At 52.4% G+C, this 24,590-nt stretch overlaps 11 protein-coding genes across 11 annotated transcripts; 6 read left to right on the top strand and 5 right to left on the bottom strand.

Moving 5' to 3' along the window:
• Nucleotides 1–15: 15 nt before the first annotated feature.
• On the top strand, nucleotides 16–1,952 carry An08g02500 (uncharacterized protein; the record flags this gene model as incomplete). Its single annotated transcript, XM_059748890.1, has 3 exons — nucleotides 16–466; nucleotides 561–1,366; nucleotides 1,416–1,952. The coding sequence occupies 3 exons, from the start codon at nucleotides 16–18 to the stop codon at nucleotides 1,950–1,952; spliced, it is 1,794 nt and encodes a 597-aa protein (XP_059603913.1).
• A 506-nt stretch (nucleotides 1,953–2,458) lies between these two features.
• On the bottom strand, nucleotides 2,459–3,539 carry An08g02510 (uncharacterized protein; the record flags this gene model as incomplete). The annotated part of the gene is made up of 3 exons (XM_001392330.1): nucleotides 2,459–3,026; nucleotides 3,111–3,244; nucleotides 3,354–3,539. The coding sequence occupies 3 exons, from the start codon at nucleotides 3,537–3,539 to the stop codon at nucleotides 2,459–2,461; spliced, it is 888 nt and encodes a 295-aa protein (XP_001392367.1).
• A 771-nt stretch (nucleotides 3,540–4,310) lies between these two features.
• On the bottom strand, nucleotides 4,311–6,042 carry An08g02520 (uncharacterized protein; the record flags this gene model as incomplete). Its single annotated transcript, XM_001392331.3, has 3 exons — nucleotides 4,311–5,819; nucleotides 5,882–5,976; nucleotides 6,030–6,042. 3 exons carry the CDS (start codon nucleotides 6,040–6,042, stop codon nucleotides 4,311–4,313), a joined length of 1,617 nt encoding a protein of 538 aa, XP_001392368.1.
• A 438-nt stretch (nucleotides 6,043–6,480) lies between these two features.
• An08g02530 (uncharacterized protein) lies at nucleotides 6,481–7,453 on the top strand (the record flags this gene model as incomplete). Its single annotated transcript, XM_001392332.1, has 4 exons — nucleotides 6,481–6,580; nucleotides 6,643–6,664; nucleotides 6,727–6,836; nucleotides 6,972–7,453. The coding sequence occupies 4 exons, from the start codon at nucleotides 6,481–6,483 to the stop codon at nucleotides 7,451–7,453; spliced, it is 714 nt and encodes a 237-aa protein (XP_001392369.1).
• A 144-nt stretch (nucleotides 7,454–7,597) lies between these two features.
• An08g02540 (hypothetical protein) lies at nucleotides 7,598–8,612 on the bottom strand (the record flags this gene model as incomplete). Its single annotated transcript, XM_059748891.1, has 7 exons — nucleotides 7,598–7,655; nucleotides 7,720–7,775; nucleotides 7,929–7,962; nucleotides 8,036–8,115; nucleotides 8,200–8,223; nucleotides 8,478–8,519; nucleotides 8,574–8,612. The coding sequence occupies 7 exons, from the start codon at nucleotides 8,610–8,612 to the stop codon at nucleotides 7,598–7,600; spliced, it is 333 nt and encodes a 110-aa protein (XP_059603914.1).
• An 837-nt stretch (nucleotides 8,613–9,449) lies between these two features.
• On the bottom strand, nucleotides 9,450–10,727 carry An08g02550 (hypothetical protein; the record flags this gene model as incomplete). The annotated part of the gene is made up of 4 exons (XM_059748892.1): nucleotides 9,450–9,504; nucleotides 9,610–9,793; nucleotides 10,044–10,372; nucleotides 10,723–10,727. The coding sequence occupies 4 exons, from the start codon at nucleotides 10,725–10,727 to the stop codon at nucleotides 9,450–9,452; spliced, it is 573 nt and encodes a 190-aa protein (XP_059603915.1).
• Nucleotides 10,728–10,761: 34 nt separating this feature from the next.
• Nucleotides 10,762–12,860, top strand: An08g02560 (uncharacterized protein; the record flags this gene model as incomplete). The annotated part of the gene is made up of 8 exons (XM_059748894.1): nucleotides 10,762–10,880; nucleotides 10,951–11,043; nucleotides 11,128–11,280; nucleotides 11,362–11,457; nucleotides 11,661–11,832; nucleotides 11,954–12,048; nucleotides 12,238–12,454; nucleotides 12,744–12,860. 8 exons carry the CDS (start codon nucleotides 10,762–10,764, stop codon nucleotides 12,858–12,860), a joined length of 1,062 nt encoding a protein of 353 aa, XP_059603916.1.
• Nucleotides 12,861–13,173: 313 nt separating this feature from the next.
• On the top strand, nucleotides 13,174–15,268 carry An08g02570 (uncharacterized protein; the record flags this gene model as incomplete). Its single annotated transcript, XM_059748895.1, has 9 exons — nucleotides 13,174–13,402; nucleotides 13,667–13,732; nucleotides 13,809–13,908; nucleotides 13,949–14,106; nucleotides 14,217–14,347; nucleotides 14,458–14,544; nucleotides 14,631–14,778; nucleotides 14,955–15,123; nucleotides 15,220–15,268. The coding sequence occupies 9 exons, from the start codon at nucleotides 13,174–13,176 to the stop codon at nucleotides 15,266–15,268; spliced, it is 1,137 nt and encodes a 378-aa protein (XP_059603917.1).
• A 2,190-nt stretch (nucleotides 15,269–17,458) lies between these two features.
• An08g02580 (uncharacterized protein) lies at nucleotides 17,459–19,634 on the top strand (the record flags this gene model as incomplete). Its single annotated transcript, XM_001392337.3, has 2 exons — nucleotides 17,459–17,788; nucleotides 17,847–19,634. 2 exons carry the CDS (start codon nucleotides 17,459–17,461, stop codon nucleotides 19,632–19,634), a joined length of 2,118 nt encoding a protein of 705 aa, XP_001392374.1.
• Nucleotides 19,635–20,400: 766 nt separating this feature from the next.
• On the top strand, nucleotides 20,401–21,640 carry An08g02590 (uncharacterized protein; the record flags this gene model as incomplete). The annotated part of the gene is made up of 3 exons (XM_001392338.1): nucleotides 20,401–20,535; nucleotides 20,622–20,840; nucleotides 20,915–21,640. 3 exons carry the CDS (start codon nucleotides 20,401–20,403, stop codon nucleotides 21,638–21,640), a joined length of 1,080 nt encoding a protein of 359 aa, XP_001392375.1.
• A 970-nt stretch (nucleotides 21,641–22,610) lies between these two features.
• An08g02600 (uncharacterized protein) lies at nucleotides 22,611–24,575 on the bottom strand (the record flags this gene model as incomplete). The annotated part of the gene is made up of 1 exon (XM_001392339.3): nucleotides 22,611–24,575. The coding sequence occupies one exon, from the start codon at nucleotides 24,573–24,575 to the stop codon at nucleotides 22,611–22,613; it is 1,965 nt and encodes a 654-aa protein (XP_001392376.3).
• Between the last annotated feature and the right edge of the window lie 15 nt (nucleotides 24,576–24,590).

Here is a 24,590-nt window from a genome sequence, read left to right on the forward strand (position 1 = left end):
GACGGCCTGACCTAAATGGCGCCCCGTCGTACTGCCACCACTTCGTCTACCACCACCACCACCACTACTACTACCTCTACTACACACTCCACCACCAACTCCTCCCGCTCGTCCCCAAAGAGCCTCCTGGCGTCATTAGGCATGGACGATGACTCGGATTGCTCGAGTCTAAGTTCAGCGCCGGCCTCTCCTCTGGCACCGCCTGGTTTCTATCCGTCGCCGCCCCCGTCGCAGGACGCGGATGAGCCTAGCGCCGCCCGCAGCCAAGACGACTTGCCGCCCGCCAGGAAGAAGCGTCGGGTCGCCGCCCCCAAAGAACGCCGAACTCAGCATCTCGACCTGTCGGCCACCGCCGGCCTGTCCTACACTGAGCAGCAGTCGCAAATTGACTATCTCGTCAAGACGTTACAGCGTCACCGCAAAATTGTCGTCATCGCCGGTGCGGGTATCTCCACCTCCGCAGGAAGTATGCTTTCCCAAACCCCCACTCCTAATCCTGTCACCACCACGCGACTGTCGGTCCTTACCTCTTTTCCCTCGTATTTTCTAATCCATTATAGTTCCTGATTTCCGCTCCACCGACGGTCTTTTCAAGTCTCTGCAGAAGAAACACAACCTCAAAGCATCGGGAAAGCTCTTGTTCGATGCAGCCGTCTACCAGGATGAGGCGTTGACCGCCTCCTTCCAGGACATGGTACGGTCGCTGTCCGAGGAAGCAGCCAAGACCTCTCCCACAGCTTTCCACCACATGCTGGCGCGACTGGGTCAGGAGAACCGTCTCACTCGTCTCTACACACAAAACATCGATGGCATTGAGACCTCAATGCCTCCGTTGGCCACGCAGATTCCGTTGAACGTCAAAGCACCCTGGCCCCGCACCATTCAGTTGCATGGCAGTCTTGACAAGATGGTCTGCCAGAAATGCCGGCATCTGAGTGACTTCGATGCGGGCTTATTTGACCGTCCCGATGCCCCCGAATGCCCGGAGTGCTGCCGTAATAATCAGTTCCGTATGGAAACCGGCCAACGTAGCCATGGTATCGGCAAGATGAGACCCCGCATTGTCCTGTACAACGAGCACAACCCGGACGAGGAGGCTATCACGTCCGTCATGAATGCTGACATCCGTTCCCGCCCGGACGCTCTAATTGTGGTCGGTACGAGTCTGAAGATTCCCGGAGTGCGTCGCCTGGTAAAGAGTCTTTGCTCCGTGATCCGGAGTCGTCGTAACGGAGTGACCATGTGGATCAACAATGAGTACCCCACCGGCAAAGAATTCGAGGACTGCTGGGATCTGATGGTCAAGGGCGATTGTGAAAGAAGTTGCACGACTGGCCAACCTCAAACGGTGGGATGCGCAGGACGACGTATTCGATGAGTGCAACTCTTCGGAAGTGGAACGAGTGAAGAAAGAGCAAGGCGAGGTGTCGGTTGTTGTCACCCCCAGCAAGAAACGACCTACTCCCACAGGCTTCCTTACTCCATCGTCAAGTTATGAGGATGAATCCAAACCATTGGCGAAGAAAGGTCGCCCGAACCCCGCCAGCAACGGACGGAGCATTACAGATGTGCTGCAGGCGGCCAAGACGGACGGGCCAAAGAAGGCAGCTCCGAAGAAAGCTGCTCCGAAGAAGGCTGCGCCTAAAGGACGATCAAAGAAGGTCGAGCCAGCGAAGAACTCCAAGATCAACAATTTCGGACGGGTCACCAAGGCTCAGAAAGCCGCCACAAGTGACAAGTCGACCAAGCTGGACAAGGACGACACCAAGGCGATGCACCCGTTGGCTCCGGGCGCTGCTCGCAACAACGGACCGAATCAGACGTTCCCCAAACTGGTGGGCAAGGGTGCGTCCACTCCTCCACCAAGCGGTCGGTGGCGACAGAACGAGACCATTTCTCCTGATTCTATCCCTCGGGGGATGAATCTGTTACTGAACGAGCCGACCGCATGACTCAGCTCGGGTCTGCGTCAGCGCGTCTTTCCGTCTTCTTTTCTTCTTTTTCTTCTCCTTTACTATTACTTTACATTTAAGGCCTTCCTGGGGAGTCTTTTCAAATTCAGTTAATGGCGATACCAATGATAGACTATGGGACATGGCGTTTGGGTGGGATAATGAAGATATCAAGTGGGCTTCACCTCACTGCTCCAGGCGGTAGCTATCATGCTCTGAAGTTCATTTGGTACTCTTCAGATTTGTGGCGTCAACTGCACCGATGATTGTACAACATTAGGCAAGCCCTTATGGGCGTTGAGTGCGGAGTTCAGGGAGTCCCCACGTGGTGAATATAATGAGCAGCTGGTTGTGCTGAAGTTGAATTGGGTATCAACACATTGTACATTGGATATGGAGTAGAAGTGATATCATGCAACAATCCGTTTCGTTGCCGCATAACCATCAGCCGTAAACAGAGACAAAGACATACCATACCATACACACATAATCATCATGAACACAACTTAACCCAGTCCCAAATCCCCTCGCAGCTGACTCCCAGGCCCATCCTCATCCTCACTGTCCGAATCATCCCCCTCAACATCCGGATTCGTCGGCCGTCTAGCCCGATCCAAATCCTCAACCCGATCAATATCATCATCCTCGTCATCCTTATGTTCTTCTTCTTCTTCTTCCTCGTCATCTTCTTCCTCTTCCTCCTCCTCTTCCTCTTCATCTTCCTGCTCCTGTTCCTGCTCGTGTTCCTCCTGCGTCTCATCCCCCTCCTCTTCCTCCCCTCCAGCACCAATACCATTCTTCTTCTCCCCCTCTGCCCGCTTCACCCTCTTCACCCCTCTATCCCCATCCCCCTCCTCTTCCTCGGCATCCCCACTTTTCCCAACTCCCTCTGCGGCAGCAGCAGCAGTAGTACCACTATCCCCCTTCTTCGCCCTCCTCTTCCCAGCCTTCAACTCCGTAAACGCCTCCAACTCCTGCTCCAATCGTGTGCGAAACCCATCGAACTCTAGTTCCGAGATGGCGCTGAAGACGTCTGACGGCGCGACGGTTCGTTTGAGGGTTGCTTCGTTGGCACTAGATACCACCTCACGTTAATAAACTACCCCTCTCTTTTGTCGCTTAAGGATTAAATAAGGGAAAAGAAAGACAAAGACATACTGCGACGACAAATACGAGACAAACACCGTCGCGGCCTTCTGAATTGCCAATACCGCATCCTTCTGTATGGATGTATTCGGGGGAAGAACGGATTTTGCTAGTCGCAGGGTGAGGGAACGGGGGAGGAGGTAGTCCTGCATTATTTCCATTATTGCATATTAGTTATGATATCCCTCGTATCATGTGTAGGTTTGGATATGAGAAGGAAAGACAGGGATAGTAAGTGGCAAAATGCATACATACCTCAATACTCACACCCCCCTCTGCCCGCGCCTTGAGTTGTTGTTCTGTCGCTTCGACCATTTGGCCTGTTGATTCGGGAAGGTGGACGATGTCTGAAGGGGATTGGGAGTGTATTTGTTGGGATTGGGACTGTTCTGGTCCGCCGTCGTCGCCGGGGGTGCTGCTGCTGGTTGATTTTCGGGGCATGGTCCTTTTTTTTCTTTTTGCGTTTCTGATCTCTTGTTCTTGGGTTTGTCGATTGAGCGTGGGTAAAGATGAGGATTTGATTTGTGAGGGTATAAGTGGTATGTGGTGTGGTTCGTAAAAAGGACTTTTTTTTTGCCTCTGTTCGTTAGAAGGAAGGCAGAAATGATGTGACGCGACAGACGCGGAGGAGCGGCGCGTGTGGATCGGGAATCTTGGGGGTGATTTGATTGATTATCGTATCGCTTCGGGTGGGTGGTGATAAGGTTTCTTCAGGTCTTGTGCTATTTTAATTCTATGGTATATGGGTGTTTGGAGATTATTTGTGTTTCAAGTTGTTGTTGATTTGAGTATATATTTATTTCTAATGCTTTGTTTATATGTTATTAGTACTACTTTATTTGTTTGGGATTTGAAGTGTTGATGTGCTGAGTGATGGTATGCCATATTCTCTACTATTACTATTATATATTTTCGTCTGGTTGTACTACATTGCAGGCTGCCTCCATGCTCTTGAAACCGAGGTGTCGAATACTGCTACCTACTACTACGAGTAGTATAGTAGCTGAACCAGTAGTACACCTTTGAACTTACTTTAATATTCACTCAAGACTACTACTTAATATTGGAACAAGAGCTACTACTGCATTGGTTCAGAGCGCGCCGTTTTTATCATTGACATACGGTAACTTGGTCTGCTCGGTATATGTTCATCGCAATTGACACTATCTACCTTTTAAGAACCATAACGCCTGGTATCCATGAGAAAAACATCTATTCGGCCATCTCATCATCCTCCCCGTTGCCCCACAGTCCCTCGATCTTGAACTCTGCCGCCCACTCCGTCACAATCTGCTTCGTGTCCACGCCCTCGGCCGGCGTCGTCGCGCCCTCTGCCGTAGTCACCACGGGCAGCACAGGGGCGTTAACCCAGCCCTGGATGCGTCCATCACGCCAGTCATTAATCACCGTCATGGCGGCGGCCTCAATGTTGGGCACACCACCCTTGCCCAGACGACCACGCTTGCGGGCCACATGGACCAGGAAGTCGTGCGTCTGATCGCCACCGGTCGGGATGAGCGGCGGGATGTTGTAGAGTTGCAGCAGCTTAGAGATGAGGTCCTCCGACGTCGACAAGCGCTTGAGCAGCAACGACACGGCGGGAACGGGGTCCTCGATCTGCTTGGGGGGAACCGCGTTGAGGAGGATCAGACGCGCGTGCTCCTCCTGCTTCTTCTTCTTCTTGCTGGCCTTGTCGCTCGAGTTGGGGAAGACAATACCAGGGGAGTCGATCAGCTTGAGCTTGCTGTCAAGCTTCACGGACCGCAGGCTGGTGGTCACACCGGCCTCGGCGCCCGTGGGGCAAGCGTTGCTGGAACCCTTGTTGAGACGGGCCGTCAGGGCGTTGATAACGGACGACTTGCCGACGTTGGGGTAACCGATCACACCGACGGAGATGGACCGCTTCATCTGCTTGTTGTGCGCGTACGACTTGAGCGCGCGGAAGAGCGTCTCGGAGGTGCCCTTGACGGTCAGCTGCTTGTGGTCGAAGCTGTGAGCGTTGCCCGAGCCGTTGGAGGCCTTCAGAGGCAGAGTGGGGAAGTAGCGGCGCAGATGGATCAGCCAGTTCTTGAGCACCGGAGGAGGCACCAGATCGATCTTGTTGAGGATCAGAATCAATCGCTTGTTGCCTCCGTCGGCGGACATGATCTCGCGCTCCACCTCCTTGGACCGAGTGCCCTCAGGATCACGAGCGTCCAGAACGTACAGCACCACATCGGCGTTGTCGATAACCTGCTTGAAGACCTTGTCGAAGGCCCGTCGCGAGCTCTCCTTCGAAGTGCTCTGGGTAATTGGGGCGGAGACGTCCAGAGTGGCACCGCCTTCTTCGTCCTGGTCCATCTCGTCCATATCCTCGTCATCGGAATCGTCCTCATCCATCTCATCATCGTCATCGGAGTGCTCTTCCTCGTACTCTGCAGCTCTGGCACGGGCGGAAGCGAGCAGCGCCGCCATGGGATTCGAGGAGTCACCGACATCCTCGTCCATATCGTCGTCGATCAGATCGTCCTCATCAATCATGACATTGGCATCAGCAGGGACCTCTTCGGCTCCACCCTCCTTCTGAGCCTGGCGACGAGCGCGGGCCTCATCGCGAATGCGCTGTTGTTCCTCTGCCTTCAAGCGTCTCTTCTCTTCGATCTCGTGGAGGATCTTGTCCTTGTGCGGGAACAGGTTGGGGATACCGGGGTCCTTCTTGATCTTGGAGCGCCACTCGGGATTCTATAAGCCGCATTAGTATGAACTAAGATGGTACATGGCTGTGCAAGAAGAAGTGGAAGTACCTTCTTTGCAAGCTTTCTCTGCTTGCGTTGCTTGGCCGCGGAGGCCTTTTCAATCTTGTGTCGTAGACGGACGGGAACCCGCTTGGAGTTTTTGCCTGGAGGAAGGGTTAGCAGGAGGACAATGGCGATACCAATGAAGGGAACATACCTAGCTTGACCATCTTGCCTGATAACCCCTAAACCGTCTCTGAGCAAAAAGGCAATCCAAAGCACAGGGACTCACTCTGATCCGCCCGAACAATTTTGTGCCGCCAAGAAGATTTCGGCGGCAACGCGCTAAGATAACCGGCACAACAAAAGGCCGATCTCCGGTAATACCGGCATACTTTCTTACTACAGACTATGGATATCCGGCGCTGCCATTCGTTCCTTTGGAGTGACTCTCTCTCACGATTTACCAACTCCATTCACTCCTTCGGCCTGAAGCCTGAACCCACCTTCTCTTTTCCCTCTTGTCCCTCCTTTTTGCTGACTGGTGCTGCTGACTGTGTCCACTCCTTACATCTATTTACTCACATCTTTGGAGTTGTTCTCATTCCTTCTACCCCCACCTTGTGCTGGCCCTGGATTTTTCTTGTCCTACTTCCCCCGCCATTATCATGTCTAGACCATCCGGCTCCTTTTCTGCCCCTCCGCAAGTCCACACTTTTGACGGACTCCTCTCCGACTTTGACGGCACCATCGTCGACTCAACCGATGGTCAGTCCCCTCATTCCCACCCACCCCTCCTCTGTAACCATGCACTGACATCTGATCTTTAGCGATTGTGAAACACTGGCACAAGTTCGTCCCCACCACTTCCCTCCGTGTAACCAAACGCCATCCGTCCTAATCATCACTTGCAGAATCGGTGCGGAGTTGGGCGTCGACCCCAAGACCATTTTGGCCACTTCCCACGGCCGCCGAAGCATCGACACGATCCAGTTGTACGACCCGAAGAAGGCCAATTGGGAGTGTAAGTGTATTCCTTTGGACACTCTGCAGTTCGATTGAGAAACCTCCGATCTGAAACTACCACCGCTACTCCTCCTTATCGTCATATACCACAACAGCAGACAGCAGACTGACCAGTTGCTTTCCCAACCGCTAGATGTCAGCTACATCGAAGGTCGCATCCCGAAGGAATACGGATCGGACGCGGTCGAGATTCCCGGGGCGCGGTATTTCATGTCAGCGTTGGACGACGCCGGCGCTCGCTGGGGCGTGGTAACCTCTGGAACGCGTGCGCTGGTGGACGGCTGGCTGGGCGTGCTGAACCTCGCCCACCCCAAGGTCCTGGTGGTGGCGGAAGATGTCGAGCTGGGCAAGCCTGACCCCCGGTGCTATCTGCTTGGTCGGACGCGCCTGGGTCTGGAGCATTCCTCGTCTCTGGTAGTTCTGGAGGATGCGCCGTCGGGCATCAGGGCTGGTAAGGCGGCCGGGTTCAAAGTCATTGCGCTCACGACGACCCACTCGCTTGCGCAGCTCCAGGAAGCCGGTGCTGACTGGATCGTCGAGGATCTGAGAAGCATCAGCATCAAGGGCGTGGTCGATGGCCAGATGCAGTTGGAAATCCGGAACGCTTTCCAATAAAGGGGATTCACTTCGAACTTTGAACACCAGGTGGAGGTTTCTGGAAACCCGACGACGAAAGTTTGGATCCAATAGATTGCGGGCATCTTCTTTTTTATCTTCTGGATTTATCCATGCTCTCCATACTCATTTTGATTTTTATTGTCATTTAGCCTGATTCTGATCCCTTTCGTGTGTGCGGGTCACAGTATCGGGGTCCAGTCTGTGAAAATCTTAGACCGAAACCTCGATTGTACATAGACTAGACAAATACCTACTTGACTTACCTTGGGTAAGTCAAGTTACCAATAGATAGACCAGCGAAGAACCGTTTACCTACATGCTACATACCTACCTACCATCCATTCCCCCACCAACCAACAATGCAACCAGTTGATCATATAGTAAACTAAATCCTACTTACCCCAAATATGACACATCTCATCCACCATCACCCAAAGTGATTTAGAAAATCCCCAACATTTTCACAACTCACCCTTCGCTTGCCTTCACTACCGTTCCATTCGTTTCTAGTTCTTTTTTACCTTGCATGCCACTAACTAACGTCCCTTGACTATCTATTCTACCTTCCTCTCCACATACGACCTAACGCAGAATGCAGAAACCCCAAAGTTTGAAATCATAACGGTGGGGTTGGGTGTGTGATCTAGGTTGAACAGAATCTGATTCTGTTGTTCTGTACCGGTTTCTGAGATGAGTGTAATTTGTTACTGGGTGGTTAGTTTGTTGGTTGGTTAATCAGTTACCTGCTTTTTTTGTTTGCTTGGTGACTACTTAGTTCAATTTATAGTATAGATGGACTTGGGAAGGGTAGGATATTTACTGTAGGTTATATATGTGTACCTTGATGGGATGGAGATGGGTATATGGAGGGATTGATATATGGATATCTGAAGGGTTGAGATGAGAGAGAAGTGGATGTGGGTTTGCTTTACTATACTTTTTTACTCTACAAGGATATGCTGAGCGGCAGAGAGATGAGGGTTGATTGTTTAGCTGAGTAACAATGAAGCTAACTACTTACTAGAAAATTTAAAGGAATCAACACATTGAGGGTTGCTGACATCTACTGTACCTAGTAGTAAAGATGTATCTATTCGGTAGTTAGCTGATTACTTACTTGGCTGATACTTCCATGTAGATGTGAGTAGGCATCCATGTTTCCCCTACGGGTCGGGTTATGTAAGTAGTATAGTACCAAGTGACAGTGAAAGCTGTATGTCTCACACCGGAACTCATAAACAGTATTCCGTGCCGTGTTGACTGCTTTGCCTGTCTGTGATGTGAAGGACTATGTTCTTATTCACCAGGCCCTTACTTGAGCTTAGCTCGAGATAGAGTATAGAGCTTGTCGGCTGTCTTGTGGAACATGGAGTTTTAGTGCTGCTGCTGCTGCTTGTCTGCAGGTTAGTACATAGCATATACCTTGGACTTAGCGCCAATGTCCCATTCCCAAACAGAAGAGGCAAGTAGATCATGTACTTCGTAAGTAAGCAGGATACTCTCCGTGCGTCTGTCTAACTCCCAGGGAGATATGACAGACTAGTGTCGGGTCGTGAGTAGCTTCGAAGGTAATCTAGTAAGTAGTAAGTGCCGGAGGGGAAGAACAAGCCGTACCTACAGTAAGCATAGTGCAGACAGACCCTCCGAAAGAGAGTGAAGCTTCGTGCTAGATAGTTAGCTAGCGGTGAAGCAGAAGCAGATCATTGAGTCCACTTTGCTTTTTGGTACGTAGGTACTAAGCAAGACTAGGTAGACTAACTGAGAACCCGAAAGTAAGAAGTGGCGAGAGAAAGAGCTTCAGCTCAGCTCAGATCAGCTCCGATGGAGAAACAATCCGGGGAGTACTCCGTATGGAGCACCCCAGCCAGCCCTTTTTCGACGAGCGAATAATAGACTGACTAACTACTGTATGTAGGCAGGTATAACAAGGATACTGTATGTATGCATGTCGGTGACAACAGCCCTAGGAAAAGACAAGACAGTCAGTGCATTCCTACACCGGCGAAAGTAAACTTAGCTCAAGACCGCTTCTCTGGTCCTCTCTCGCCCTGCCGTGACAGATCCCATCTGCTGAGGCATTTTCGGAAAGCCGAGCGCAATATATCAGAAGATTAAGTTAAACGGCTGCGCGCGGTGGGTTGGTGGTCACCGACCTGGTTTGCTCTCTCACCGACAAGTTTTGAGTGTTCCTTTCTTCCCGAACCGATTGAAGTTGCTGGAAGTAGGTCTGTCTCTTCCCACTTTTCTTTTTCCTTTCCTTCTTTTTTACTTCCGGGATTCTGGGTCCCGTCGCGCGGGACGGAGGAATAGGTAAGTAGGCAGATGGACCAGTAGTACCTGAGTAGGTAACGCGAAGTGGTCATAGCAGAGCTGGGACTTATTGCATAGTGGCTGCTGCAGTGGTTATACTTAGGAACTCCCGAACATTACGACTGCACCTAAATTTTCTGAGAATACGTAGGCGGCCGAAACACACGGTCCAAACGATGATCTGAGAGAGAAATGTGTGTGTGAGAGGATGAGACGTGGCGAAACAACGCGAAACAAACCGATTGTGCCAAAAGGACGGCATCCCCTATGTGCATACATCCTGTACAATAGTAGGGGCCACCCAGCGGCGGCTGCCCGTTCGGAGGACACGAGCCAGCAGCACAATTGCAGATTCCAGGGGGAAGGGAACGAAAAAGAAAACTCGCAATAGTGGCGGGAATCGGTTGCACATCGCAGACCCGAAGAGGATCGCCTCGTTGAGAGAAGGGGGCGATCAGGTTCTGGAAAAGAGATGGGTCGACTTGACGACGGCGAACTTCGATCGGCGCGATCCCTGCTGGTTTGGCGCCGGAGATCGAATTGAGCTCGTCCGTGGCCCAGCGAGGTGCATCTAGCCCATCTCCTTCTCCCCTCCTCTCCCTCAAGCTGCGTCTGACGCCCTATGCAAGGGATGTGGGAGGCCTTCCGGGAGTGTGCTGTGATGGAGATGGTGGAGTCACCTCTCTTCTTCTTTTTTGGTTCTTTCTTTTTTACCTTTCCCCCCCTTCTTGCCCTTTTAGTTAGAAAGAGGAGTCTTTGGTTTGAGGTGCTTATGGGTATTACACTGTATCGTTAGTCAATGAGAAGCCAAACGATGTGATTATCAGACGGCAAGATGAGAAGGGAAGTGGATCAGCCAGTCAACTAAAGCCCACTCGTGACGAGAATCATTCACCGTTGCTGCAGCTCAGGCAACAGCGATGTGATCTCTTGTACAGCAACCCAACTCGTCACACCCCATCAGCCCTGGTTCGAACCTGGGAACCTGGAACACGATGACGGAGTCGTCAGGGAAGTTAGCCGCCCTGAGCGTTGAGCACGGTGGTACAATCACCGAGTTAAACAAGATTAGGATGGAGAATAGGCAGGCAGATCGAAGAAGTGCCGTGTGGCGGTTTCGCTGAGAGCCTATCGATCGAAGAGGCTATTGTTATGCCATGACAAATCGCGGTGAAGCTTCATAGGTTCCGTCCACCCAGAGGCATCATCTTGATTCAAGTCTGCAAAGTTCTGGTGCTGACAGTCACGCTATTCGGAGAACGCCTAAAGACTGGACGGTGATACTAACTGACTAGCAGGAAGATCCCCCAAGGCCTGAGGCCCTCACTAGTCCAGTGATCTACATGTGGCTGACGCCTGAGAACGCACCGCCACAGATTCAGCTCTGTGGCGTCGAGTGTCGCAGCTGAATGTCGCCTTCAGCACGGCGTGGCCGGAGTAAAGCTAGTGAGTGATGAGGCAGAAGGCACTACTACGGAGGGGGGGAAAGAAAAGCCATGGCAAGTGACGCTCAGGTAGGTCCACATATCCACTTATGCATGGCCATGCTGGGTTCCAATCGCACTAAGCTCGAGCCAGTGCATGGCAAGTTGGAGTGAGCAATACAATCCCATTCCCCTCCCTCCCCTGCTAGTAACGATGCGATCCATGGCGGGTGATGATTGTCACACTAGACAGTATCCCGGCCAGATGTGACAAGCGGAGGGTAGCTGCCACGGAATGATCAGACCCAGGGGGCTGGGCAGATGGAGTTCGGATTGTATGTAAGCAGGGAAGTTTTTCCTTACGGACAGGCGACCGGCCGTCAATAGGGGAGGATCCCCCAGTGCCAAGTCAACCTTATACCCAGACAGGGGATCCCATGCTATTGCGGATCGGGGCCCCGGTCCAGCAGCTCGGCTCCCACTGACCAGCCTGATCAGCATCTAAGTATACTTCAGGTTAGGATGTTCAGTGAGGCTTCCAGTTTCAGGGGAGGATTGGGGGCCGGGGAAGTCATCACTGACTTCCACTTTCAGAGTGTAGACTACCATCTCATCCACAAACCCATCCACCCATCCACTCAGGTATCACAGACCATCACTCCCATGCACCGAGGATCATCGGGGATTTTTCTTGCTTTTTTCTTCCTCTTCTTTTCCTTTCGTTCGCTTCCTTCCCTTGTATTTGCTTGTTTTCCCTTCCCAGGGTCCAATATTTGAGACCTCCATCATTCGGGCGACAACGGCCCTCTGTGAGATCCAATCCGCCTATGAGGATCGCTGTGGAAGCGATCCGTGCGGGTGGTGGTGGGAGTGGTGGTGGATCCTCACAGGGGGCCAGCTCAGGCTAGGCAGATAGTCAGATCCTCATTCTTGTTCTGAGAAGGGAACCATGTTGCACGCCCAAGACTGTTCTCAAGCTCTGAGACGTGAGTCCGCGCCAGGCTACGCCTGTGCTGATTGGTCTGAGCTTGTTTGAGGGGTTGTCAGGTTACGCGACATGAACCCCTCTGTTGCAGGGTCATTGCTGTTTGGATGGACAGCTGTGGCAAGGTGTTCCCAGTACGCTGTGCTTAAGCTGTTTTTTAAGGTGCTGTGCTGCATACATACACGTGAACCCGAGAGACCCGGGGCGTTTTCGTGTTTGGTTGGATACGGAATCCCGGTTACCCTGGCACCTGGATGGAGTACCTGCCCTTCAATTATGGTAAAGTCCATATTTCGTAGTTCAGCATTGACGGCCCAGTATAATTACTCCGTGTGCGGAGTGTGTCGACGTAGTTAGTGGTTAGTATGTACTTTAGTACCGCTCGAAACTCGGTATGGAAAATACCCCATTGTTTTGGCCCCTCTCCCGCGCCCCCCCTATCTATCTGGTTCCACTTGGGCCTCAGATAATAACTACTTACTCCTCCCACTATCAGTTACTTCGTATCATTCCCCACGGGCTGTAGTCAGATGATACTTCTCTGGAACGCACTGTGTGTCGTAGTCAGGCTCTCGGCCCCGCCAGACTGAGCACTCTTCTTGGAGGCATCCCTGCCCAGCATCATCGTCCGACGGTCGACGGAATGGGGCCAGGCGCATGGCGGTCGCGAGAACGAAGGAAATAGACTCACAGATGAACCAAAGAATTGTACCCATGCATGCGTGCATGCATATGTATTTCGGCTCAACAGTTCTCGTTGCCCATTGAGACCTGTGGGAAGCGCATATGATAGCGTCAGACCAGATCGCCCCCTAACATGAGATTAATGACCCCCCGTCCTTCTGCTGCTGCATGAGAGCAGATTGCAGATCACTGCTGCGTCATCTCGTGACTTGGGGGGGAGGGGGGCGAGCGAGTGAGCGAGTGTCTGTGACCACAATCATGATTAGCGCCGATTATGGCCTGGTTTGACAGAAGCCAGAAATTCAAACGGACGAATGGCGGATTTCGCAGAAAGTTCTCACGCGTGTAGGGCGCTCAGAGTGGGGAGAGAGGAAGGAAGGAAGGGAGGCCTATCGCCAAATCCCAAGAGCATTGGAAGAAAAAGGAAAGGTGAGAGATGTTCGACAATCGACAGATCCCTGAGGCGGATCGACGAGGATCTGTCGACTATTGGTTTTGGTGGGTCTTTGGCTGAGCTGCTGCCACGCTTTTGCAGCCGGCGCGGTCTGTTCTCTCACTCACTCTCACACACACCCTCTCTTTTCATGTCCATCCCGATGGCATTTTCTTTTTTAGTTTCCCTTCAATTTTAATTTATTATTTTTTTTTTCTCGCTGAAGGAAAGAAATAATCATCAAAGGAAAGGAAAATTAACCAATTGGCGAATCGCAAGCCCGTGAATTCCAAGGACCTTGCGGGAAAAGCATGACAGGCATTTTTTGCAGAGATCCGTGCCAATTGAATTACTGGGACGGTGTCCATTCATAGGGGAATTAAAGGCCAGTGCATCTGGCACGTCTGGTATGAGGCCTATTATGGAGCGGGAAAAGCGAAGTCAAGGCAAAGACTGACTGACGGAGTTACTGACTGAGTTACTGACTTTACTGACTTTCCTTTCGGCTGGCCGGAGCTTCTTCCCCGCTTCACCTCTCTTTGTTCTGGCACACCCTGAGGAGAGAGAGCAAAGTACCAATTGTGATGGTCGGATGCGCTGATTGCCCTGCCAGTCTGTGGGGGGAGTGTGTATGTGTGGATCAGAGGGTCTCTCAGGAGTACTCGATCACGTCATGGCCATGAACCCCAGTTCTGTCCAATGTGCCACGCTACATCGATGAACTGCGTGGTTTATCCCCTTATCGCACAGGCGGGCCACTGGAGCATCACGAAGCTGTCCCGTGGGAGTGGTGAAGAGTCGTTGGAACCGTCGGGTAAGAAGAACGGACTATCAATCGGAAGCTGGGGATCTTCGGACCGCTGGCGCTAACCGGATCCAGAATATGTACGGTGAATCTTAATCCGTTGGTCGGCGTCCACACAGCTTCGAATGGCCATTGGATGTTCTTCCTCCCCATCCATCACCCCGTGATCGCGGACTGGCCCAGTAGGATGTGGCCATGCGATCCCCCGGCCTGCCACCAGAAGTGTGAGACATGGATGGCCAAGTGGGCGGTGGGCTCAGCGATCCATCCATCTCATGGCTGACTTTCTCACGCCGCCTTTACAAACGAACATGCCCCACTGATGGCGTGGTCCCCGACCGCCGTGATCGGGGAGTCAAGGTCATGGGTGAAGAAAGAGAGATTCTAGTGCAAGCTTTCCTCAGTCGGGAAAGACGTGATGTTGCAGAGCTTAGATACTCCGTCCGCGTGGGAGAACCCGCTCCATTGGCGCCCCCCTCTCCTCTCCTCTCCCCTACCCCCGAAGCAAATAAAAAAGAAAGAGATGTGAACAGCAATCTACTATTGCCGACGGCGTGTCTTGGGGGGCCACGCTCGGGGTCATTGAGTTGCTCGGATCTGCCCAGAAGGAACCTTCCCCCTGGGAAGAGCTAAAATCGGCTTTGGATGCTTTTGGTGGCGCTAATGCAGGAACTGACGAAAGTCCGTAGGAGCAGGGACCGGGTTCAACTCAACTCGCAGCCATTACCCAGCTTTGTTCGGAATCATAATTCATGGTGGAAAAGTATGTGAGACTGTCAACCAAGTTGTCACTGGAGCTTAAATTCATGCCGTTTAAGCCATTGCCGGGGTTCAGGTCTGGTTTGTGTGGGAAATAGCAAGCGCTGGCATTGGGGATGAGCGACGAGGGCTTTGTGCGGATGAGAGGGGGGTGGCTTACCGGCTTCTACCAATGGGAGGCCACGCATCTCTAGTTTCTACTCTTACTCCTACTTACACTTCTTACTTTTCACTTACTAAGAATTGTGGCCCCTCAAGGCACCCTTGGTACATACGGTGGACCAAAACTTTGATAATGATTGCCGAGCATTGTTAAGGAGTATACATACCTCCTAAGTGAGAGTAAAATTAATCATTGTGCAGGTCAAAGCTGCAGAAGGAGGAAAAGAAACGAAAAATCCCATCACACTAGAATTTTGAAGAGAAAGGCAGAGAAAAAGCAGTAGAACAAAATTGGAAAAGTAAAATAAATTAAATCGAAAAAAAATGGGGTAAATCGAGGTGACGAAATAGTTTCCACTGTCTAGCATCGACGAACGTAAACAGCGAACTTTTGGATTTTACAGCAGTACCACCGTGACGGGTCTGACGATAATAAGGGAAAAAAGCAACTGAGCTCACTCTGAGGTACAGCATGCGTTGCGGACCCGTCGGACCTACATATGATCCTATGGAGTACATACTCCAGGCATGTCCTTTCACAGTGACGCCAGAGGAGGAGAAACAGTCACCGCCGCCACCGCACTACTTTTTTTTTGAAGTAAGCGCGCGCGCCTCTTAGTTACACCCTCCCCTCATTGCTTGTGGAAGACGGCGGGACTGAGAAGATCCTACAACTAAGATAAGGTGTGGCAGATATCGAGTAGCTAAAACTTCGTATACTCTTTTGAAACATCCATGACATCTATCTACTACCGCCCCTGGTCAGGTTCCAAGACCACTAGCCACACAGTATTTCAGTTTGTGGTTTTTTTTAGGTGAATTAGATAGTTAGTGAGCTTCCCAAGATAGTAGTACGTACTCAAGAGTCCTCCGAGAGTGTGAGAGCCCAGGCCGCCACCCCCTAGAACCGCTCGGGCGGAAGCACCAGGAAACCCACTCCGTCGGCCAATATTTTTGGGTGGTCGATGCCTTGGGTGTCTAATACCGTACCTGGTAACGGTTTGGTTCCCCGAGACGAGTCTAGTACTGGATGGGTAGGTACCTACTAGTTTGGGTAGTATGTTTTCTGCCGTGGGCTTTTCTGTGACGAAGAGGAATAAAGTGTGAATTAACAAAGAGGGGTTTTTGCAGAGGGGAAGAAGAGGAGAACGGAGCCAAAAAAAATAAAATGATCAAAAAGAAAAGAAAAGAGTGACAAGCAGAAAGTGACAGTCGAGAGGAACAACCCGGAAGAGCCAATCCGAGATGTGCTGTAGCCGACAAGCCAGAGGGGAGAGTTGTGTGAGCGTTCACACGAAAGCCCGAAGCGCTGCGGGACACGGGGAGTTCGCCCAAACTGACGGTACGGAGCAAATACAGCCCTGATACCAAAGGTGTCCAGGCCAAATCCTCCTCCAGCCAGTTCCGGGCGGCGATCACCAATCAGCGCGGCCCCCTCCACACCTTCTTGCCGGGCAGGCTGCCGCCGCCAATCTCTCCCCATCCAGCGTCAGCCAATGAGCGAGCTGCCAGCACCACCCACCCTCCCCCCGAAATCCAGTCCCTCCAAACCCTCTGCTGCTGCTGCTGCTCTTTCTTTTCTCCAGTTAGTGTTAGTTTACTCTTTCTTGACGGACTGACTGTCAATCCTTTCTGGGTCCTCTCTTTTTTTTTTTGTTTTTACTTTTTCCTTTTTTTCCCTTTTGTCCTTTTCCCTTTTTCTTTCTCACTTACTCACACTCACTCTCTGCCTACTCTCGTTACAGTCTTCTCTCACTCAATTCTCTCCTTCACCTCCTACTCTCCTTTTCCATTTTGGTCGCTCCCTCTACTATTTCCCTTTTGAATTTATTTTTATTATTCTGAATTTCTTAATTTTTTATTCTTATTTTCATTTTCTTGCTTTTTCCCTGTCAGCTTAGTCCAACTCATTCCTTCTTTTTCCCTTTCTGTGCTGTCCTATTCGACCTTGTCTTCATCGGACTTATACCTTCCTTGATCCTCCTCTTCGTTCCCCTCCTCTCTCTCTTTTTTAATTATCACTCTCCAGATCTCTCTCTCTGGTTTCAACCTCTCATACTCTCTCATTACTACATCGGATTTCCTTTATAACTCCACTTGGCTGCAAGTATACACCCCAGACAGCTTGCCCGCCTACTTCAGTCCCGTCATTCCCTACCACCCGCCGCCGCCCTCCTCCCTTTTCCTCTCCCTCCTGCTTCAAGTCCTTATCTTCCCGCCTTCCCCTCCTCCTGGCTTGGTAGAGACCAGCTATATTCTCTCTCTGCGATCCAACCGTTCAATGGTATAGAGTTGCCTCGTCACAGCTGCGGCTTGTTGGCAGCAACTGGTCCTGTACCTTGAATACCTTCACACTTCGCCTCACCTCAACACTCCACCAACGATTCCTATACTATTCCTCCTGTCTCTCTATATACCCTGACTCTCCGACTCGCACAACATGAATTACCTCCACCATCCCTACGCATTCACCGGCCATGCCGCCGTCCCCATGGAGCAGCCGGTTGCCTTCGACCCAACGATGGCCCACCCGTCCATGATGCATCCAATGGATGGCTACCTCTACCCTCACCCGCCTTTTGACATGGTCGACTTCTACCATCAGCCAATCATGGACTACGAAGAATATGCAGAGAACCTCTCTCGCCCAAGGTTGACGAAGGAACAAGTTGAGACCTTGGAGGCCCAATTTCAGGCGCACCCCAAACCCAGCAGCAACGTCAAGCGTCAATTGGCGGCTCAAACCAATCTGAGTCTGCCACGAGTTGCTGTAAGTTATCCGTTGGTCCACAGACTACTCGGCACACAGTGTACTAACGTATATCCAGAATTGGTTCCAGAATCGCCGAGCAAAGGCTAAGCAACAAAAGAGACAAGAGGAGTTCGAGAAGATGCAGAAGGCCAAGGCGGAAGCCGAAGAAGCCGCTCGCGGCAAGTCGGAGTCCACGGAGAGCTCAGACTCGAAGGAGGACGCCAAAGACTCGAAAGATGAGACCGATAAAGATACCCCCAAACAATCAGTGGAGAACACCGCCGAGCGCACAAAAACGCCGGCTCCTTCGTCCTCGCGGCCTAAGCACCAGAAGACCAGAAGCGAGTCGGCACGGGAGGCTACCTTTGCTTCCCTGCAACGGGCGTTGAATGCTGCTGTTGCTGCTCGTGACCGGTATGGCCAGGACGGCGAAAACAGCCAATCTCCCAGCATGGATGGGTCAGTGTCGCCGACCACAACCTTTTCCAACAACCGCTGCGGCAGCCACGATAGCAGCAGACATGGACAGGGTGACCTCAGCTCTTCTTTCTCACAGAATGCCATCTCGTGGACGTCACAGAGTTCTCAGGGTGCTCTTGGGTATGTGACGTCGGGAGAGTCGCTGACGATTCCCGGCATGGACGGCACTCAACATGACGCCGGCCACGACTCAATGCAAAACGTACAGTTCCACCCCTCCCAGAACGAGGACTGGTCCCACCCGCTTCAGACGTCAAAGTCTCTTTCTGGTTACCGCTCGGCCAGTGATGCTGAGGTTTCCTACAATGGTGTGCAATACCCTCTGCAACAAGATCTGTCATTGCCCAGGCGAGGCTCTTCTGACGAGCTGGCCGACACATTGGAAGGGATTGGCATCAACACGCATCCCAGCTCGCAGCTTGTGAATGAAGGCGACCGTTCATCCTGGAAGGAACCCAGCAAGGAACTTGACCTTGCGGCCCGGAGAAAGCGCCCGAGGCCTGCTGCCATTGGCACCTCGCGATCGTCCTCCATGTTGACGGGATCCTCCACCATGTCACCCTCCACGAGGCTCCCAAGCTACGGCAACGGCCATGCCGTGAGGCAATCCAAGTCCGCGCAGGGTCTAAACTCCCGATATGCAGGTGTCAGGAAGGCGTCTGCAGCTCAGCGTTCACCTCTCAATTTATCTACTTTTGCAGAGGCCGGGGCTCTGGGCTCCAAGGCTGACATGTCGTCCATGCTACAACCGGCGGTTACGACAGGGGGGTTGGCGCCACCAACACCCTTGACGCCGGAAGATCTGCACCATCTGCTCCCGACCACTCCCAGCGATGGTGGCTACTGCCTGTCGGCGCAACCGACCAGCCAATTGTTCCCTACCACACAGCCGATGCAGATCAACATTGCATCACCTCCCGCGACTCCCTTGGCCGTGGATGTGCTCTCTTCCTACCCGTACCAGGGTGTTGCCCCTCCGATGTCTGCCCCTGCCCATTACACGTCATTTGCCGATTATGCCTCCTGCGAAGCTCCCTTGACTGGCAGAAGCTGGACTGATGCCACGTCAATGCCGTCGCCTGAAGCATCCTTTCAGAGTCCCTGTCAACTTCCACAGGCGGATCTGACAACGATGTCGTATGAGCAGGCGATGGAACAGGGGGCTGACCATGTCCCCGTGACAGGGTCTCCATCCCTCGTTTATCACACGAGTGACGTCGACATGCCGACGTCGGCTGCTTTCTGTGGGGATTCGAAGCAAACGGAGTTCCACATCTACGAGTTTCCGGAGCAGCAGGAAGCTCACCGATTTGTTGCACAGCAGCTTCCGTCGCAGAAGCCTAAAGCCTATACGTTCAACAATCAAACACCGAACGACTTTTGAGCGCCACACGGCACCAACCAACCCATCTAATTTGTGCACGTACCATTCCTTTCGCCAGTCAATGTTTCTCGGTGGGCCTGTAATATAACTACCCTCTACCTTCTTCACGATTCCCGGCTTCTCGACCGTGGTCTCTAATACCAGAGTGGACCTCTGCTCTTCTTGGCATTTCAGTGTTGCTTCACGTGGGACTCCTATATATATCCCAGGGCTTGTGTTGTTCTTATGCATTCGTGTTGGTGTCTCTCTTTTTGGCGTCTACCCCGGTCTGCGATCTGGTTCCTTCAGGGTTGGGGATTTGAACATGTTTGAATATTATTTTGGATATATAGCATGTGGGCTTTGGGAAGCGGCTGCTTTTTCTTTTCTTTCATTTCTTGGACTTACTGGAGGCTCTGTTTGGGTCACGTATCTACTGCCATATTACCACCACTACTACATACTGTAATACAACTAATAGGGGATGGGCAATGACTGGAAAAGCATTGTCTGTCTCGCATTCACTGGAATTATACCTTTTCTTGACTCAAGTAATTTGTAGAATGTCTTGGCTGGTCCTCAAGCAGGTTAGCTGCTCCGACCACCCTTGCACGTGCGGCGCTGGTAGGCCTTGAGCCATCTGCCAATAACGCCTTCATCGGCAAAGATTCCATGCAGCAGACATGTCGGCTCTCCACCTTGAGCTATATAACGGTGCTTATCACCAGATGCTCTACTATCCCACAGCGGGAAGCACTTCATCCTCTACAGAGAACATCTTCCCACAATGAAGCTCTCCAGTCTTACACCTCTCGCCCTGGCTCTCACAGCCACCGCCCAAGCCTCCTACATCAACTACACCACCGTGACCGGCTACTTCCTCCAAGACGAGGACTCCACCGATGCATCCACCTTCGACTATGTAAGATAACACATAATCCTCCTGCCTCCATTTCCATTCCCTCTCCCCACAACCCACTAACCTTTCCTTCCCGGACTATTAACTAGACAACCACCAACTTCGGCCTCATCAACCGCACCTACCCCTCCGACAACACCCACAACCACCACCAAGACCTAACCCAATGGGAACGCTTCTACCACTACGTCCTCTCCCTAAACCACAACTCCCCCTCCAACGTCGCATACAAAGTCCTCTTCCTCGGCCGCCACGGTGAAGGATACCACAACGCCGCGGAAGATTACTACGGCACGCCTGCTTGGAATGTAAGCCCCCCCTCCTCTCCCCACACCCTCTTCCCCGCACTCCCACCCAAACTAACTACGTACGTATGTCCTAGTGCTACTGGTCCCTCCTAACCGGCAACGGAACCACCACCTGGCTGGACGCAGACCTCACCCCGACAGGGATCCAACAAGCGCAAATCGCGCACGATTTCTGGAACATCCAGATAAGCGCGCAGCGCATCCACACACCGGATAGTTACTTCGTTAGCCCACTGCTTCGGGCGCTCCGCACAGCGAATATCACATTCTCGGACCTATCCTTGGGAACTCCATTCATCCCAGAAATAAAGGAATTCTTCCGGGAGAGTATATCCATTCATACGTGCGATCATCGTCACAACGCAAGTCACATCCATTCCGTGTTCCCTACATGGCCCTTCGAGAAGGGGTTCGCTGAAGACGATGAGTTATGGAATGGAGTGACTGGGGAGACGAGCGCGGCGCAGGATGTGAGGAGTCGGAGGGCGTTGGATGATGTGTTTGGGGAGGAGAAGAATGGGGTGTTTGTGAGTGTGACGAGTCATTCCGGGGAGATAGCGAGTTTGTTGAGGGTCGTTGGACATAGGGTTTTTGGGCTCAGGACCGGTGCGGTGATTCCTGTGCTGGTGAAGGGGGAGATTGTGGGGGATAGTGAGGTTGAGCCAACGGTTACGGGGACGGTTTCTTGGACGACGAGTGCGCATTGTACGGCGCCGCCGGTTACTTCTGTTAGTTCGGGGTGCGTGTGTGCGTCTTCGGCAGCGCCGGTGACAACGCCGTTGGTGACGGTTGCTTATTAGTGTTATTTGGTGGTAGGGGATGGGGTGGTATAGGGGGGGATTGTAATCACTGAATTGAACAATGTGTATATAGAGTCACTCATTCTTATGACTGGACTGGTTTGTATTTTACAATCAGGTGTATATAGTAGGAGCCATCACTGAAAAAAATTGAAGCTTATACGGTTCAACTACAAAGGCAAAAGGGAGGAATTGTGGTTGTTGAGGGTTTGGTCAAATTAGGAGCCCCCAGTGTGCAACCGTGTTTGATCTGCATATAAAGAGCATAAAGACAGCATCGAGAGTATCACGATAGCAGCAACTGGACAAGAGGGGTGTGGTTCCATGTGTAGAAAATGAAATGTAGAAGCCAGGAGTAATAGTGAAGAGTACCCAAAATGTAACAGCAGTGGGGTGTCGCAGAAAGTAGGGAAGTGCAAATAGAAAGATTCCCGATGCTCAAGGACGTTGAAAATAGAAGACACGGAAGAATGATAACTGCAAACATGGGCTGTTGTAATACGCCGACCCAAACAAAACGAAACATTCACCGCCATACCATCTGACCGTCCCTCTATCATGGACATATGAAAAATGCACAATCGCAACAACACTCGTAACTGCACATCGAACAACATTCTTCAAAGCCTCCCGACGAAACAACAAGTCAAGGGCGGAAAACATCAACGACAACACATACATAACTGACCGGGTATAACAGAGGGTATAAGAAGAAAACGCGTGCAGATTATCATTAGCCATCATCCTTGAGACAAGGATAATATACAGCATCAATGAAAAGGGTATGACGGGAAGATGCGAGGTAACCGTTCTCAAAGCAAATGGATCCAGGATCCACGGTATAAGAAAGATGAAATGAAGATAACAAGTCAAAACGGGCGTGTCTCTTTTCCGTAGATCAACATCACCAGATCCCCGCAAACGCCGAATTTGGATTATGCCGGCCATCGCCATCTCACTTTGCTTCATTCTAGTAACCGGACCATCCCAGAGGAGTGCCGGACTGGCCTGGTTGCGGATGACCGGGCTGCATGGGGCCAGCCGGAGGCCATCCCGGCATAGCACCGCCGGCGCTCATTCCCATGGCCAAACCAGGCTGCTGGGGAGTGCCCGCCATAAACTGTTGACCACCCGGACCCTGCGTCGAAGGATACATGCCTCTGGCGGCAGTCACTGCTGGGTACGGCGCAGCCGTGACACCAGGGAATCCCATGGATGCCATGGGCTGCTGTTGAGGCGCCTGCTGAGGATGCATGGGGAAAGTCTGAGGCATCGGCGGCGCCGAAGGTCGGGGGTGATTCCGAGGAGATTGCGAATGCTGCTGCTGCTGCTGTTGCTGCTGCGGCATGGAGTGTGCGAGTGGCGAGGGTGATTGTTGCGTATGTAACTGCGACGGGAACTGGGGCATGCCGACGCCCTGAGGTCCAGCGGCAGAGAGCGGAGATGGTTGCGGCTGAGGTGGTGGTTGACCCCACATCTGCTGCGCTTGGGAGGGATATCCATAAGGGCCAGGGGGCTGAGGCGTCCCGGCAGCCATGGCAGGGTTAGATCTTTGGTGCATCAACTCGGGCCGGACCGGGGGTACGCCCCGAACAGGGGACTGTGCAACAGGCGGCTGCTGATGAGCCGCTGGTGGCTGAAAACCGGCCTGGCCAGACATAATCGGTGCCTGATGGGAAAGCATGGGCTGCTGCGACTGAGCCGCGTTCATCATTCCCGTGGAGGCCATCTGTGGGGACTGCAAGGGCTGTGACACGGATGGTGTCGAATCCAATTGGCCAGGCTGTGACTGTGCTGCAGAAACGGGTACCTCCCGTTGCTTTGCGTAAAAGTCGTCCAGGCCCTTCTGGCGATAACTCCGTTGTGACGTTAGAATCTTGTTGAACTCGGCCGTGTGTGAAGCCTGGTTAAGTATTTCAGCGGCCGAGCTGGGCTGAATGCGATCCTGGAAAGGCTGGCCGGTCAATTCCTGACGCGGGCGAGGCATACTGTTATACTCCCGCAGCCGGGGATCATCGGTGGTGGTGGCCATATGGATCATAGGGAGCGGTGGCGCAAGGGAAACCGAGGATGGGGGGCCGACAGGCAAGCTACCAGGCACCGATTCCAGCGCATTGCTGTAGATGACATCGCCATGGGTTAGGGTGGGTAGAAAGTTCGCTGCGCCCGCCGCTTCTGCTGCCGCCGCATCCCGGGCTTTCGCGCCGCCGGGTCGTTTCTCACCAGCCAAATCATCCTCGGTGAATCCTTGTTTCCGTGCTTTGCTCTCCCAGTAGTCGTCGCGGACGCGTCGCCCATTGACAATCACGCGGCTGCCGAACTGACGGAACATCGACTTGGCCGTCACGATAGCAATCTGGCGCGAACGATACGAGTAGGGCAGGATGTCCTGCTGAATGAGATCATCCTTCTCGATCTGACTCGCGATGATCTTGTGCAGCGACCGGTTCTTGTTGAACAAGAGATACGAGTCGCGATAGCCCAGCACCCTTGCGCATTCGGTCGCAAGCATGAAAAGCTTATTCCCACGCAGAGGAACGCGGAACGTGCGACACTTGTACTCTCGGCCTCCTTGAGGGTAGCCCATGGCATCAACCTTCTTTTCACCAGCGTCATCGAATTCCTTGGGGATGTATTCGTCGCCTTCTTCATTAAGCTGGTCTGTCGTATGATCCCTAACGGTGGGTAGGGCCTTGACGAGCGTAGACTTGGTCGGCGTCGTTTTATCCGGGGGAGAAGCCTGCGGAGGTGATACATTGACGGCAGCTTGCGCCGGCAGAGGCTGGGTCTGCAACCGGGGCGTCTGGAGGTGAACATTGGAAGTCTGATCGCTGGGGGTTGTCGCAGACGGACGCGGAGTCTTTGGGGGACGGCCTCGTTTCCGACGGCCCTGTTCATCTGTTGCTTTGACCGAAGTGGTCCACGCGTCAGCCATCTTGATCGCCAGGCA

The sequence above is a fragment of the Aspergillus niger genome (assembly GCF_000002855.4).
Source record: "Aspergillus niger supercontig An08".
Lineage (NCBI taxonomy): Eukaryota > Fungi > Ascomycota > Eurotiomycetes > Eurotiales > Aspergillaceae > Aspergillus > Aspergillus niger.